Below are 18,109 nucleotides of genomic sequence, written 5' to 3'. Positions count from 1 at the left end.
AAACTGTGTCTTTGACTGGCTAGGGTGAAAAGCTCTGTTCCACCACTTTCAAGCTCTATATACTTGGGTTCAGTTTTTCATCAGCAAAATGGGAATATTACTACTACTTTAGGGGGGATTGTTAGAATTAAATAAGACAATATATCTAAAGTGTTAAGCATAGTGCTAATTACTATTAGTCACATTGACTATTTTTATCATTATTATTAATAAACCAAATATAAACGGCTATGTGCCACAAAATTTATGTAGAGTGAAAATCAGATGTTCTGAGGCTATTCTACCCACCTTCCTATCAAATTCACCATGCTCTGGAGGTGACTTCCAGCACCATCTCCATCAATCTACCACCAACATGCTCAGGAATTGCCATGCCTGACTTTCAATCCAACATGAAGTCAATAGGGACTGGTTACTACAACTATCTGATTGTTATGAGGCTAGTGATACTGTTATAAGGCTAGGTTTCCTCAAGGATATATTTAATCTCTGAGATGCCTGCTGATGCAAAATTTCAATAATTTGATAAATTTGTATGATGCATCAAAGTGACTCCATTTGAAATCTCATTTCATAAGCATGGATAATAAAAGTTTTTTTATGTTTGTTCTGTTTTGTTTTTACTTATTGACTGACTTTCTAGAAGTAAAACATTATCATAGAGTTTCCCTATGGGTTCTAGGTGATGTCAACAGAATTAAAAATCATCAACTTTATTCAATAGCAAGGTGCAAAGTATTTCAAAGGATTGTGATATTAATATTTTACATACAACTTACACTTTTACATACAACATAATATTATTCCAACCAATGTCATGTTGCATGTGAAATATCTGAAACAAAGCAGGTTATACTTACAAAGTTTAATATAAAAACATAAATGTTTGATAATGAACATTTTACATTTGATAAAGTAAAACACAAGCCACCTTTGGGAGGCCGAGATGGGCGGATCACGAGGTCAGGAGATCGAGACCATCCTGGCTAACATGGTGAAACCCCCTCTCTACTAAAAAACACAAAAAAAACTAACTGGGAGAGGTGGCGGGCGCCTGTACTCCCAGCTACTCGGGAGGCTGAGGCAGGAGAACGGCGTGAACCCCAGGAGGCGGAGCTTGCAGTGAGCCGAGATCCGGCCACTGTACTCCAGCCTAGGCGACAGAGCGAGATTCTGTCTCCAAAAAAAAAAAAAAAAAAAAAAAAAAAAAAAAAAAAAAAAAAAGCAGGCCACATAGATGCATGCTAGATTCCAAAGTACAGAAATGGGCATGGAATTAATTAAGTCACTGAGGGAAAGTTCTCAAAAGCCTAGTTGAGTTTACATTCTACTGCTTGGAGAAGTGTAGGGTTAATTCTCAGCAAGAATGACTATGCCCCTTTTTGTTCCTGTCTACTGTCTGCAAAACTAATATATGTAAACCACCATAAAGTATGCATAGCCATATCTCAAAGGACTTAATTAACCACAGGAAAAGAAACCAGAAAATGACTCTGTTTTAATCTCTGTCCACTGAGGTGAATTAAATAATATGACCATTAAGTACCAGCTTAAGAAATCACAGACACACTTGTCAAATGATTACCCATTTAATTAAGTATAATAAGACAGTATGTATAGTTTTGACATAGAGTAACCATGATAATGATTCATATAATTACTTTCTAGACTTCTGTTAAACAAAGCTCCACGTGAAAGGAAAGCCCATACTCAAACTTTACAACCCCTCTTCCACTCAGCCTCTGTGCCTTCCTCATGCAGTAAAGTACCATAGACAATAGCCTGCAACTCTGCTAGTAATCTTCCTTTTTCCTTCCCTCAAGCTGTCTTTTTTCAGGGAATAAGATTTATTATTTATTTATCTTGACACATAATTATACATATTCATGGGGTACATAGTGATGTTACAATACATATCAGGTATAGTGATCAGATCAAGATAATTAGCATATCCATCATCTCAAACATGTATCATTTCTTTGTGTTGGGAACATTCAATATCTTCCTTCTAGCTATCTGAAACTATATATTATTGTTAACTATAGTCATCCTACAATGGTATAGAATAGCAGTCCCCAACCTTTTGGTACCAGGAACAGGTTTTGTAGAAGACAATTTTTCCATGGACAGGGATTGGGTGGGGGATGATTTTGGGATAAAACTGTTCCACCTCAGATCATCAGGCATTAGTTAGATTCTCATAAGGAACATACAACCTAGATCCCTGGCATGTGTGGTTTACAACAGGTTTTGCATTCCTATTATTATGGGATCTTTGGGGTGTTGCTTTTCTGGCTGGAAACCTCTGTGGCCAATCGTGCCTTTGCCCACTGCTTCGGCCCACTGAGCTCATTCTGCCCACTCGACCTGGCAGGCTGTGTTCAGCTCACACTAATGGCCTGGATTCCACACCTGCCAAAGGAGACTGCATGGAGTGGCAAGGGGTGTGAGAGTGAGCGTGGGATTTGGCTAGTTCACAGATATGCCAGCTGCTGCAGAAGGGTGGGCAGCAGAATGGTGGGCAGCTCCAGGTGCCAGCACAGGTGCCAGCTCTCTGCAAGGCTGCAGCTGGGCTAGGCACACTGCAAGCAGCTTCCACAGCTGACACCAGGGAACACAGTGGCATCGAGAAGCTTGGAGACACCAGGAACTGCAGCGCCCCAAAGAAGGAGTCACAGCCCTGGCTTGGGGCGCTCCCAGGTCTGGGCTCCCTGAAAGGCTGCAGCTCTTCTCTCCTTCTCTTCACTGGCAATGTGACAAGCAAGGAGCAGGTCTCAGTCTTGTTTGTGATACAGCTCTTTTAGCCTCGCCATTCGGCGGCTCCTCAATTCTTGTCCTGTGACCAGGAAAAATGAGGTATACAAACAAGTAGAAGGTAAGTAAGATGAAGAGGAACTTCATTGAGCAACAGCACAGCTCAGAGGAAACCTGCAGGTTTTCTTTCCACAGGCAGGGTATACCAATGAGCATTCATTCAGCTGCTAGCAGAGAAAATAACTCCTCTGTGCTAGGCAAGTCATCACAACAAGCATTCAGTTCTCAGCAGAGACAGTAGCTCCTCTCTGCAGCTGGTCATTCCATCATCTGCTCTGCTCTGGCTGAGTCTGAGGCTTTTATGGGCCTCGGAGGGGAGGAAGTGTGCACTCATTGGTCCACTGACAGTCATGGGCAGGCCCAGAAAAGGCACCACAAGTTCCCATTCTGGTCGACTGGACCATCAGCCTGGCCCCCAGCCATCAGGCACTCCCTAGCCTGAAGGTGGGGCCTCACCGAGGACCTGCCCCCTTTCGTCCAGGAGCCTATCTGCCTCCTGCCACCCTCCATGAAGCCCAGGTGCTTGTGCCAAGGGGCACCTGCAGGCCACACTGAGCTGCCTTCAGCTCCGCATCAGTTTCCAACCCCCCCACACTCATTGGTGCCCAAAGTCTGGAGGGAGGCCAAGGCAGCAGGCAACTCGTGTGTCAGCACTGCCCCAAGTGTATGCACCCCCAGCTGGGCTGTGACAGCACCTGGGCTCAGCCCCACATTGCTCTGAGATCAGAGCAGGTGCTCACAGCTGGGAGAAGCCAGGCAACAGGAGCGGCACTTCAGAGCCTGCAAGCAGCATAGGGAGGCCTGGGTCCACAGCACCAACTTGGGTGGCTGCAGCTGCATCTGGGAGAGTGCGGCTGCTACCTGATCCTGGCTCCCACTGGCTCCATGGAGCATGCAATCCCACACCCGGGGGCAGGGCTCCAGGTTCTCACTGGGCCAGGGCCAGCATTTGGGGTAGAAGTGACATTGCCACAAGCTCCCCCCATTGCCCCTGTGCTCAGGGACAGCCTGGGGCTCCCCCATATTTGGCTCAGGGCCCTGCCTGGGGAGGGGCTCCTCTGGGAGTGGATCACAGGCCCTAGGCCCACCCATTGGAAATGTCAGGCTTGGCAGTCACCCCAATGCGAGGTGGACTCCATGGACATAGCCCTGGACAGCCCCATGCAGAGCCTCCTCCCAAGGCATAGGAACCCAGCAACCTCGGCGGGGTGGGTGCAGTAGCTGCCTGGCTGGCCGGGTCCTCAAAGCAGGTACTGCTCCCATTTCCCACCTCAGGCCCAAAAAATGTGGCCCCAGCTACGTGCCCTTCACCCCATGGGCAAGCATGGCACCACTCCAGGCCCAGCTTCGTCTCAGGGCCCCTCTCTGCCCAATCCAGGTCCACAACATGGGGCCCCTCTGTCCATCGTAGGTCACAACTCTGACCACAATGGGCCTGGCAGGCGACCCAGCCCGGCCACATCATGGTGGCCCCTAGGGCAGCAGGCTATAGGGGACTGTGCCTCCTCCCTATACCCTCCCTGCAGTGGCTGGCATGATGGCAGTAGCCATTCCAGACAGCCCTCCACTGCCATCACTATGAGAATCTAATGCCACTGCTGCTCGGACAGGAGGCAGAACTCAGGAAGTAATTCTTGGTCACCCATGGCTCACCTCCAGCTGTGCAGCCAGGTATGGGTCTATGGCACAGGGGTTGGGGATCCCGGTGAAAAAGATAGAACTTATTCCTCCTATCTTGCTGTAATTTTGTATCCTTTAACAAATCTCTCCCTATTCTTGCCTTTTTTTAAATCATGTGAGATTTCTATGGTGACTAAGACTCAATCAAGGATGATTAGATTAGGGTTTAGGGTAACATTTTCCTAGATTTTGTGACATAGTAGACTTCTCAAAATTATCAGAGTGAAATATCCTTGGCTTAATACAGTATAACTTTGTTACAAATTACATTGAGTACAGTATATAAAATACAAGATAATTTTTACACCTTCTTTTGAGTAGTGAATTCAGTGACAGAATGCAGAACTTCACATTTTACTTTGTATTGCTCAACAGTAGCTGAACCTTTTATGACAGTCTATTCAGGCACTGGATGTAGTACAGTTTTCTTTGAATAGAAATTTCCCTAGACTACTCAACTTCCATTGATAAAGACTTACATGTGGCTAATTCTACTGTTTTGTGTTGTATCCATTACATTTACTTCACTCTGTAATTTGTTTATTGACTTCCTTAATGCCAACCATTAAAAAATAATTCAAAACTTACCATAAAACATATATCCAATTTTGAAACACAGAAACAAAGTCATTTCCTTCTTTATGTTCATACACCAAAAATCTTGCCTGGCAAAAAGTAGTATATGTGCTTATTCTGAGTGTCTAGATTTTAGTTTTAACACTTCAAAAATACACACCACAAACACCCACACACACACGTACACGGTTGTTAGTTTAATTTCCTCCTCTGATAAGTGAGCTTTTATGTTGCTTGGCTCCGTATATAACAAATGTTTCATTATATTTTTTAGTGACTAACATTCTTAAGATTCTTCTTTTTAATTTCTACCGTATCTCTTAAATTTTGTAATGATATAGCACAGTTTCAGTATATTTAGTGCAATATTGATTAATTCATAAATACTAATCTTTCGTTATTACATTTGTTAGGTATAGTTTGAAAGCACCCTACCACTTCATAGTAAATACTTCTTTTCTCAGTAGGCTTAGCTATTTCATTATTCTATATCCTAGTTTTCTGAGTGAGTCCAGACTGAACTCTCTGGTTGTTAATCAACAGAGTATCTGAATTAAAGGCTCTGCTTGTCTGTGGTTATATCTGTAAAAAGACTTTTGACATTAACGATGAGGTGCTGTTGGCTGCACAGCAGTCTGGCTAAGATAAAACTACTTAGCAGTAGACTGAAATGTGTACACACATACAAGTAGATACTCAGCACTCACAGAGTAAAAATGTGACACTTTGCCAGACCAAATACTCACAGGCACATATACTGCAGGCCAGAGTTCAAGTGGAAGCATTTGCTTTCTGTTGTTTTAAAGGAAACAGATGTAAGCCTTTTCCCAAGTGACAAGGTACATTCAACTAGGTGTACCACATCAGGAAAGAGGCAGAAGAGCTGCCAAAGGAGGCCAGTTCAACAAGCACTTACTGAACCCCCACTAGACGCAATGAACACTGGGAAATAAACATAACTGACACAAACGCCGTTCTTGAGAAATTCAGTCTAGTGATAGAGACGACAATGTAAATAAATAGTTTATCTAAGTGTCATCATAATATTAAGTATTTTGGATTTCAATTCTAGGAGTCTTGGGAATTTTTCAAATTAACTATTTTTAAAATGTTTTAAATTTTAAAATTTTTAAATGAAACACTATAATTTAATCTAAATATGAAATGTAAGATTTGCCACTTTTCCCCCAGGACAACTTCACGGAATTTCTATTTTCAATTCTACTTCACACTTTCACTATCACCAATCCTGTTACAACCAAAAGCCCCAAATCAACGAGGGAATAAACATTCTTCAGCACTCTAGCCTTCTTTTGGTTAATGTTACAGAGGTAGGCTTTGTTAGGTCACTAAAATACGGAAAGAATATGAGTCCTATAAGGCTATGATTTCTAGGGACACGACTTTCCAATATCCAGCATTACCCATTCTGCAAAAACATCTGAGAGCAGGCAGAATTCAGAGGATTTCTATAAGAAATAATCAGTCACCTAGGCATGGTGGCTCACACCTATAATCCCAGCACTTCAGGAAGCTGAGGCAGGCAGATCACTTGAGATCAGGAGTTTGAGACCAGCCTGGTCAACGTAGCTGGTGAAATCCTGTCTCTACTAGAAATATAAAAATTAGCCAGGCATGATGGTACACCTGTAATCGGGAGGCTGAGGCAGGAGAATAGCTTGAACCCAGGAGGCGGAGGTCGCAGTGAGCAGAGATTGTGCCATTGTATCACTCCAGCCTGGGCAACAGAGGGAGACTCTGTCTCAAGATAAGTTAATTAATTAATTTAATTTAATGCCAATGTCCTCCACAAGACCACTATAAATGAGCACATAAATGGTGCTCTATAGGCCAGGCATGGTGGCTCATGCCTGTAATCCCAGCACTTTGCGAGGCCAAGGCAGGGGGATCACTTAAGCACAGGAGTTCAAGGCCAGCCTGGGCAACAATGCAAGACCCCATCTCTACAATAAATTTTAAAAAGTAGACAAGCATGCTGGCACATGCGTGTGGTCCCAGCTACTTGGGAGGATTCCTTGAACCCAGAGATGGAGGCTGCAATGAGCCATGATCAGGCCACTGCATGCTGGTCAACAGAATGAGATCCTGCCTTAAAAAAAAGAAGAAGAAGAAGAAAAGAAAAGAAAGAAAGAATCAACCTGCACAAAACTTTCTTCTTTAAAAAAGCTGAAAAGTGGTTTGGTACAAACATATAAGCATAATGATTTTAATCCTATCCCTAGGGTCACCAAGTCACTACATCTAATAAAGATCTCAGCACACGGTACAGTAACACTTCTTCCCCACAGGGCATTTCTTGTGTCTATAAAGTCCTTATCTTTCCAAAGAGGAGAGTGGCCACAGAACACAGTAAGCACAATGTCATCCACAGTAAATAGTACTCAAGTGGCCTAAGAGGATGCTTCCCATGCACCTGACCACGGAGGAGCTCAGGAGCAGGGTGCATAGGCCGCTGTGGCCACTGTGGGGCAGGCTCACTGGATTCAGTCACTCCACACAGCAGATTGTCTCTTGAGTGGTGAATAATTACTGAGAAGTCTTCTACATGCACAGAATTATACTAGATACTCTGGGAAAGCTTTATAAGAAATAAAACAGATTTTATTTTGTTTCATATACAGATGATATTATAAAGACAAAAACTACACACCTGGCAAGGGGTGGTGATAATGAAAATTTCAGCTTACTATATCAGCACTTACAGGCGTACTTTGTTTTACTGCACTTTGCTTTATCGTGCTTCATAGACATTGCAGATATTACAAATTAAAGGATTGTGGCAACCCTACATCAAGCTAGTTTCTTAGAGCCATTTCTCCAACACCATGTGCTTACTTCATGTCTCTGTTACTTTTTGTCATATTTCTAACCTTATTATTATTATTGTGTCTGTTAGGATAACCTGTGATCTGGGGTCTTTGGTGTTACTATTGTAGTTGTTTAGGGGGCCACCATAAACCACACCTATATAGTGGCAAGCTTAACTGATAGTGTGTGTGTTCTGACTGCTCTACCAGTGCCCCTTCCCCCATCTCTCCCTCTCTCCTCAGGCCTCCCTATTCCCTGAGACACAACAATACTGAAATTAGGTCAATTAATAACCCTAAAATGGCCTCTAAGCATTCAAGTGAAAGAAACAGTCATGTCTCTCACTTTAAATCAAAAGTTAGAAATGACTAAGCTTATGAGGAAGGCATGTCAAAAGCTGAGACAGACTGAAAGCTAAGCCACTTGGGCCAAACAGCCAAGTTACAAATTCAGTGGAAAAGTTCTTGAAAGAAATCAAAAGTGCTACTCCAGTGAACACACAAATGATAAGGAAAGTGAAACAATCTTATTGCTGATATGGAGAAAGTTTGAGTGGTCTGGATAGAAGATCAAACCAACCACAACACTTTCTTAAGTCAAAGCCCAGACCAGAGCAACGCCCTAATTCTATTCAATTCTGTGAAGGCTGAGAGACAAGGAAGCTGCAGAAGAAAGGTTGGATGCTAGCAGAATTATGAGGTCTAAGGAAAGAAGCCATCTCTGTAACACAAAAGTTCAAGGTGAAGCAGCAAGAGCTGATGGAGAAGCTGCAGCAAGTTATCCAGAAGATCCAGCTAAGATATTGATAATTAAGAAAACTGGCTACACTAAACAACAGATTTTCAATGTACATGAAATAGTTCTATTGGAAGAAGATACCATCTAGAATTTTCATGGCGAGAGAGGAGAAGTTGACACCTGGCTTTAAAGCGTCAAAGGACAGCTTGACTATCTCGTTAGAGTCTAATGCTGCGGGTGACTTTATGTTGAAGGCAATGCTCACTTACCATTCAGAAAATCCTAAGGCCCTTAAGAATTGTGCTAAATCTACTCTGCCTGTGTTTTATCAAGGGAATAACCAAGTCAGGATGATGGCACTGTCATCTGTTTACTGCATGGTCTACTGAATACTTTAAGCCCACTGCTGAAAACTACTGCTCATTTGAGAAATTTCTTTCAAAATAATACTGCCATTGACAAGGCACCTGATCACCCAAGAGCTCTGATGGAGTGTTCAAGGAGATGAATGTTTTAATTCCTGCTAACACAACATCCATCCTGCAGCCCATAGATCAAGGATAAATTTCAACTTTCAAATATTATTTTTGAAACACACTTCATAATGCTATTGCTGTCATAGTGATTCCTCTGATAGATCTGAGCAAAGTAAATTGAAAACCTTCTGGAAAGGATCAACATTCTAAATGCCATTAAGAACATGTGTGATTCATTAGATAAGAGCAAAATGTCAATATGAACAGAAGTTTAGAAGTCGATTCCAACCCTCATGGATGACTTTGAGGTGTTCAAAACTTCAGGAGAGGTAACTGAAGATGTGATGGAAATACCAAGAGAACTAACTAGACTTAGATGTGGGGCCTGAAGATGTGACTAAATTGCTGTAATCTCAAGATAAAACTTATATATATATGAGGAGTTGCTCCTTACAGATGAACAAAGAACGTAGTTTCCTTAGATGGAATCTACTCCTGGTGAAGATGCTGTCAACATTGTTGAAACGACAGCAAAGAATTTCAAATATGACATAAACTTATCTGATAAAGCAAGAGCAGGGTTTGAGAAGACTGACTCCAATTTTTAAAGAAGTTCTACTGTGGATAAAATGCCATCAAAAAGCAAAGCATGCTACATAGAAACCTTTTGTGAAAGGAAGAGTCAATTGATGCCACAAACTTCATTGTTGTCTTATTTAAGAAATTACCACAGCCACCCCAGCCTTCAGCAACCACCACCCTGATCAATCAGCAGCCATCAACATCAGGGTAAGACACTTCACCAGCAAAAAGATTCTAACTCACTAAAGGCTCAGATAATCATTAACACATTTTAGCCACAAAGTATTCTGTAAAGGTATGTATATTTTTTAGACATAATGCTACTGCACACTTAATAGACAACGGTATAGTGTAAATATAACCTATACTCACGTGCCCTGTGAAACCAAAGATGGTATGCTGTAAATACACCTATAGTGTAAATATAACCTATACTCACGTGCCCTGTGAAACCAAAGATGGTATGCTGTTTTACTGAGATACTCACTTTGTTGGAGTGAACTGGAATGAAACCCAGAGCATCCCCAGGTGTGTAGAAGCTAAGTGTTTTGCATATGTTATCTCATTTAACGTAGACTTCACAAAAATCCAATGAAGTAAGCATTATTACAATCAACTCATGAAGAAGAGCAGTTTTAAAGGTTATTTTTACTGCTATGAAGGCAAGAGTTAGATCATCTCTTCAGTCATAGTATCTCCAGTGCTCGGCATTGGGCCTGGCACATAGCAGATGCTCCATAGCTACGGGTTGAATGAATGAGTTAAGTAACTTGCTCAGCCAGCAAAAGTCAGAGCCAGGGATCTACTTCAAGTCCTTTAGACAACAAAGCTCATGCTCTTTCTACTGCTTGAAACTGCCTTTCTTAATATTATCCAAACCGGGTTGGGTTCTGCATTCCTTCTGATTCTGTATCAAGTGCTTGCCTTTTCCATTTACTCTAACCTTATTCCATCCATACATAAAGCAAATTCTCCCCACTGATCACTGTTGTAGCTTGAAGATGGATGTCTCAACCCCTAGGATATCTCAACTCCTGGTATCCAGACCATCGTGTAGTCCTTTCCTGCACTGTGCCAAGGTTGGCCTGTGTGACTAATAGTATTCAATAGAAGTGATGCTATGGAATGTTATTTCCAAGATTAGGTTATAAACAGTTGCAGCTCCCCCCTTTTCTCTCTTTCTTTCTCTCTCTCACTTACTTTTGCTCTCACTTTTTCTCATCACCCTTTCTGGGAGAAGCAGGCTGTCAAGTCCTGAGCAACCCCAGGAGAGCCCACGTGGTAAAGAACTGAAGCCTCCTGCCATGTGAGAGACCCTGGACACAGAATCTCCAGCCCTAATCAAGTCTTCAGAGACTTCAATCAAGTTTTCCCTGGCTGACTACTTGACGGCAACCTCATGAAGGTCCTTGAACCAGAACTCCAGAACCACTCAATAAGTTGCTCCTAAATTCCTGATCCTTACAAACTGTATAAAATCATAATGCATGTTCGTTATTTTAAGTTGTTAAAATTTGGGATAAACTTGTTACATAGCAATGGATAACTACTACAATCATAAATACATACAGATAAGACAGACTAGATGAAAGTCATTCTGAAAAGTAACTCAAAAGTCATATTCTAATAAAAGTGACCAGCAGAATCTTCATATTAGTCAAAGATTAGGTTATAAAAGATTCTGTTTTACTGCTGGGTGGGACATGGATACTGGGAAGCAGGGTTGGTCTTCAATAGAAGTAGAAAAGGAAACTTCCTCTACGGCTCCTAGGATGAGAGGCACAGAAAGTCCCACCTAATTACAAATTTCCCCTACACCCAACCTGACAGACTCTGATTCTGAAATTTTACTACAGTGTATTATTATGATAAGCTAAAATGAGGCAAGAGGAGACAAAAGGAAAAAGAGACAAGAATAGATGTTGCCTAGGCATGACCTGTATATGAAGAAGAAGCAGGTGCAATGCTTCACAATGAATTAAGGACAGTTTGGGAACATAAAAAAAAAAAAAATCAAGGAATACATAATATAAATAACTCAAAATACATATTCTAAAATTAACCTGGTTTGAAAATTTTCAGCAGTTTCAAAAATATCTAATACCAAATTCAGAAACATGAAAGTTTTTTAAGATCTGAATTTACATTTTTAAAAGTATCTCAACTCTAAGGTATTAGAATGCAGGGGTTAAAAGAGTGGACAATGATTCAAATCCAACTCAGGCACTCACAAGGCTGTGTGGTCTCAAACAAGTTACTTAGATGCTTAGTACTTAGTTACTTAGATGCTCTTGTGGGTCAGTATCCTTATCTGACAAAGGAAGATGAAAATTATATAGTAATATCTTTCTCATACAGTCACAGTAAATAGTTAATAAATACATTAATAAATGAATAACTGCTTACTGGCATGCAGTAAGCATTCAGTGTTAGCTGCCACCATCATCATTTTAAGGATCAACACAGATTTCAACTTTACCACTATTTATAACAAGAATATTCCTATAAATACATATTTCCCCTGTCAATAAACTACAAACTTAATGAAAATAATATTGATAAGTAATAAAATTCCCCCACATAAGACCAAAGTAAAGTAGGTATTTATAACCTCACGGGACCAACTGCTTGCATTTTTACTTTAGTTTAAAATTTTATGCTAATAAAATACAAATACATACCTTACTGGAAGACAACCTATTAAAAGATAGATCTGTAAGTTATGTAAGCGTTATTTTTATGCTATCATTGAAGAAAATCACTAGACAGTTATACTTCACCATTTTGTGAAAGATTCAAAAAAAGCTGTAAAAATGCCATCTGTATAAATCTGGTATGAAAAAACAGAAATAGGAAAGATAGAGAACTGGAAAAAAAAACCATAATTTTGCATATAAGTAGTAAATCCTTTGGGTATTTATTTTTGTTGGTTGCTTAGTTGGTACTGCTGCTATTTGAATTCTGTATCAACATTATTTGTTACTCCTATGGATCTTGGTAGCTTAGTGACAATGGAGAATGTCTTATCTGTGCTTGAAAAACAAAATTGCTTCTCTCTTTAGAGATCCACATGTGATTTTCCAGTTCTGTCATATTTAAATTTCACATGTCACCAGAGAAGACCTCAGGAAAAATTGCCTATGACTATCCATCCTCAGGCAAGGCAGAGAAAGGAGGTTCAATAATCTGTGACAAAATAACTGCTGGTAATGAGGATGAGGATTCTAAACTGACAACAGAATTGGGGCAGAGCTGTGAGAATATCTTGTCTCAATACCCAGTGCCTTCTCACCTCATTTAGACCATCCTTACATCCTGATACCCCTCATGAAGAGAACCAGGGCCCAAATGTTTTTATCTTTTTATGTGAATTGATAATGTATGGCAAACAGTCCCAGGAAAGACATGCCTGAAAATATGTGTGTAAGAATATGAGATGTAGCACTCCATCTCTGAAATGTTCAAATAATTAATAGTTTCAACTGTAAGTGGCATAAAATATTCATCTTCTATCAAAAGATTAGAAATTTTTAAGAGCCTGCCAAACACTAACTAGGTCAAAAACATTTTTAAGCTACATATACATTTTTTCCTTTAGTGCAACAAAATTAGCATTTAATAAGAATCGCCTGCTTCTTATGGAGCTTAAGGACATTTTAGTTCATTTTAAGCCACAACTTTCACATTTAGAATTTTCTAGCCATAGTTGGAAACCTTTCAGAAGTCTGAACATACTGTTAAATGACTATTCTGAAAAGTGTGCATGTGGGAAGAATGGTTTGCTTACTAGATCCTTCTTTGATAATACAGATACTTAAGTCATCATTTCCAAAGCAAATTTTCCAAAATCAAATAAATTGCAAAACTAGAAATATAATCACATCTCCAAGAAGGAGTTCCAATCGTCTGCCAAAACAGACCTCAACTTCATAATCCCTTGTCCAGAAAAGTTGGACCAAGTATTGACGTTTTCCACCAAGCAAGCCACATAGTCACAAATGTTTCTCATTTACTCCACTCCTGGGATACACAGCTCAAATAAAAAATTTCCTGAATACCCTAAATTTCAGATGCAATTTGCAATGCAAGTGATTCATAATGTCATGCAGGAAACATCGTGATCTCACCAACTCAATGTTTCTGGAATGCAATCTTTAGGAGATCATTCCAACCAATTAGAAGGCTGACATCCCTTTCAGCCATGTGACCCAACTATTATGCTCTCTGCCCTTAGCTCAGATGTGATTTTGAACCCTCAGCAATCCTCTACTCCAGCTACTGTTCAAAATAAGAACGATGTTACCTCAAGGGAGCTAACAAAGATCCCTATTGTAATCTATGACAAAAAACATGGTAGCAGTGCACTGCATCCCCATTGAGAAAGTGCAAAACAGTGTTAAAAGAAATGAAAGCCGCGGTCATTGCTCTGCACCAAAGCCTCTCAGAGTGGCCTCTGAACATACTTAGATTCTAATTCAAGAGAGAAATTTCAGAGAGTCTACAGTTACATGAGTCCTGTTCTAATCCCCCCTCACTCCCCTTGTTAAGTCATTAATAGTTTCTTGGAGTACCTGTCATCTTCTGTGATTTATATTTTCTTTCAAGGAAAAAAACACAGTTGATATAGAGGAAGGAAAGTGCTGCATTGAATGTACTAAATGAACATTAAAACTGTAAGTCTTAGACAATGTGATTACTGAAAATGAGCAAAGTGCCTACAACATGATAACATATAGGTCATCGTAGAGTGGCAGAGTAAATGGTGAAAGATCAAGGTATAAACACTTACCGACATTGTTTTCTATTAACTAAAGGGATCATTACAAGTAAGATGTTCAGTTAAGGGGAACTCCTAAGCAAGTATTACCTAAGGGAATATAAGACGAAACTCACATAACACTTTGTAAGTTTAGGCAAAGAAAGAGACCTACTGATTCTACAGAAATAATTAGCAATAGGGAGACATTTCTCAAACTGAAGGAATTTGGAGAAGGCTTAAAATCATTATTTATACCTAAAAAGAAAAACAATCTAGCATAAACAATATTCTCCACAATCACAATGATGAAGAACCTACCAAAACAATGGGTTGGCTTAAGGTAAATTCCTGGCTCTATAAGCAATTTTGATAATAGTAACATTTACAAAGAAACAAACTGAGTCTGTAAATTAAAATATTGACATAAATGATGTTCTCATGAGATAAGTTTGCCTCAGAAAACCATGAAAAAATATAAAAATACTTGGAAAAAAATAATGTCTACATGTTAAAAAAGAAAAAAAAAGGCCGGGCGCGGTGGCTCAAGCCTGTAATCCCAGCACTTTGGGAGGCCGAGACGGGCGGATCACGAGGTCAGGAGATCGAGACCATCCTGGCTAACACGGTGAAACCCCGTCTCTACTAAAAAATACAAAAAACTAGCCGGGCGAGGTGGCGGGCGCCTGTAGTCCCAGCTACTTGGGAGGCTGAGGCAGGAGAATGGCGTGAACCCGGGAGGCGGAGCTTGCAGTGAGCCGAGATCTGGCCACTGCACTCCAGCCTGGGTGACAGAGCGAGACTCTGTCTCAAAAAAAAAAAAAAAGAAAAAAAAAAACAGATCAGTTCAAACTTGTGGTTGGATCAATGGCCATCATGAATAATCGGAAAAGTAGCTTGAATATCTCTGGCTGCCAGAGATCCTATTTTTCCATCTTACCTCAGCTGTTTCGTAAGAGTCATCTCTCATGTATCCATGCAAAAAAGGACAGTAATCACATTGATTATCTAATACTTATTTGTACTGAAAAAAAATTGGTTAGATGACATAAGCAAATTAAATAGTCTAGATGACTGCTAGTTACTTTAAAACTTAATTCTGTGCATTTTCCTTCTTGCTACTGTTGATTTTATACTGAAAATTGAATGAAATCAGTGTAATGTCAACCAATTGTCAAACTATCAGAATTTCTATGAATAAATGATCACATGTATATGAAGCTTCTTATACAGTGTACATGGTAGATTCTCAAATACTGTTCATGTCTTATTCTTTTCCTTTCCCCTCTTACTTTTGCTAACCATAGCTTTACTTCCTCTTCCGAAGTTTAGGATCCAGAAAGATGAGCTTTCACAAGTAATCAGTCAATTATCTGCCAGAATTTAATGTTTCCTTATACTTTTGGTCATCTGATCAATGTGTTTTAAATATAGGGTCGCTCTAAAAACTGCATCATTTTCTCTTCTTGCCTTAATTTCCACTGAGGGATCACCTAAGTTTAACTCATAGTTTGTATCAAAACCTAATGTTTTGTCCAGCAGTATGCTAGGATACAGGGAAATAGAATTCAATAAAACATGGTTCTCGCCAGTGATGGTTAATTTTATATGTTAACTTGACTAGGCTACAGGGTCCCAGATAGTTGATCAAACATTATTCTGGGTGTTTCTGTAAGGGTGTTTTCAGAAAAGATTAACATTTAAATCAGGAGACTTGAATAAAGTATATTGCCCTCCATAATGTGAGTGGGCCTTATCCAATCATGCTGAGTCCTGAATCGAACAAAAGGCTGACCTACCCCAGAGTAAGAGAGAATTCTCCTAACAGCCTGCAACCTGGAACACTGGCTCTTCTTGCCTGATGGGTTTCCAAGTGGGATATCAGCTCTTCCTGGTTCTACAGCAGCTTCTGTCCATTGGACTTAAACTGGAACATCAGCAATGCAGATTTTAAACTTACCAGCTCCTATAATCATGTGAGCTAATCCCCTATTTTATATATATATATATATATACACACACACACACACACATATAAACATATACATATATACACATATACAAATACATATACACACACACAACCATATACATACATACGTGTGTGTGTGTGTGTATATATATATCTTTTTATACTAAAAAAAGGATATATAAGGATATATCCTTTTTTCTTGGAGCCATAGTCTTGCTCTGCTGCGCAGTTTGGAGTGGAACAGCATCTTCATGGCTCACTGCAGCTTTGACCTCCGGGGCTCTAGTGATCCTACCCTTAGCCTCTCAAAATGCTGAGATCACAGACGTGAGCCACTGCACCTGTTTCTCTGGGAAAACCTGACGTGAGCCACCGCACCTGTTTCTCTGGGAAACCCTGACTAACACACCACCTCCAACAAGCTCAAAACCTAGTCATGGGGAATATCCCGAAGTAAACCTTCTCCATAAAGCCTTTCCCAAACACTAACACAGGGTATAGTACTATGAACAAAATAAACTATCAAACAAATAATAATATCAATAAATATACACTGAATGAAATAAAAGTACCTGAAAGCAAGATCTGCCAAGGACAATATCAGACTGTGTAATTCGTTCCCTCAGGAATTCTCATAAAGTAAGTGCCCTGGTGTTATTTTACAGCTAGGCTTGCCCTTTCCTACATATGCTGACTAGATGAGATTTCTCTGCTTTTATGAGTTAGTTACTGTTATTTAAAGCAGGTCATTGGGAAATAAATTTAAAACAGGGAGTACAGTTATATATTCATTCATCCCCCCTCACCGTGCACAGTACAAATAAGAAGCAAATAAGCTCACTTGAATGGCAGCCAAGTTCTTCTGCTCCTGAGATGGTGCCTCATGAACGAAGCGAAGCCAGTTGGAGTGCCGTGGGTTGGTAGCATCCAAAATGTACAAAACTTCTCCCTTACTCCCACGAACCTGAAACATTAAAGGCTCCTGAGTTTACAATGGAAGTCAGAATATTAGCCTTTAAACACATCAAGGTTACGTTTTTTCATAAGTATATACCTTTTTCATTGATAAGTGATAAATAGAAGTTGGAATAACATGCATTCTTCTCTTAAACACATGTACAAATAGAGCCTACTATTTCATTTGGCAGATGTCTAGATGACTCACAATTGCAGTGGACTCTCAGAAACATCCTATGTTGATAGCTGTTTTCTGGTCAAAATTATTTCGCTTTGTAGGTACATTCCAATATATGTATTGCAATCACAATTGTTCAGAGAATAATTATTATTGCAACTTCCCCTTTTCTCCAAAGAGAAGGGTCATACTGCTAATTTCCCAATTGATAGGGGTTGGAACTGAAGCAATCATTTCAATTCCCCTCTGGACCTGCTTATTGAATCATCTCCATAAAAGCAGAACCTGCTCATCTAGTCAGTGGGAATCTGACATCTAGTAAGACAAAATGTCATGCTCTTTACTAGTGAGTGAATGAAACAGTCCCATTTTATCCTTTCATGGCCCACTCATGGATTGCTGAGAAGGACGGTGGGCTCTCTGGTTTTTGTCTCAGACCATACACTCTCGCTGTTCAGGCCTACTCTACCTTCAGCTGGAGAGAGGAGGGGAGTAACTCCCAAAGCAGATAGCCCATTGGACATTCTTGAATCCAAGTTACTTGAAATCTA

At 40.2% G+C, this 18,109-nt stretch overlaps 1 protein-coding gene across 16 annotated transcripts in view; it reads right to left on the bottom strand.

The window, feature by feature from the left end:
- PRDM5 (PR/SET domain 5) overlaps nucleotides 1–18,109 on the bottom strand; it is a 233,282-nt gene that overhangs the window by 141,018 nt on the left and 74,155 nt on the right. For 15 of the 16 annotated variants that reach the window (XR_002522179.2, XR_001902801.3, XR_001902802.3 and 12 more), the window contains one exon: nucleotides 17,265–17,387. Coding sequence is in view for 13 of the 16 variants with exons in the window: in XM_003899135.5 (XP_003899184.1) it covers nucleotides 17,265–17,387 (123 nt within the window). In the remaining 3 variants the exon portion in view is untranslated. Of the gene's footprint in view, nucleotides 1–5,816; nucleotides 6,635–17,264; nucleotides 17,388–18,109 lie in introns of those variants that run through there. The other variant, XM_031664312.1, reaches the window with a different exon arrangement.

Source organism: Papio anubis, chromosome 3 (assembly GCF_008728515.1).
Source record: "Papio anubis isolate 15944 chromosome 3, Panubis1.0, whole genome shotgun sequence".
NCBI lineage: Eukaryota > Metazoa > Chordata > Mammalia > Primates > Cercopithecidae > Papio > Papio anubis.
Note: the sequence above shows the minus strand (reverse complement) of the source record. Positions and strands in the feature narration are given on the sequence as shown.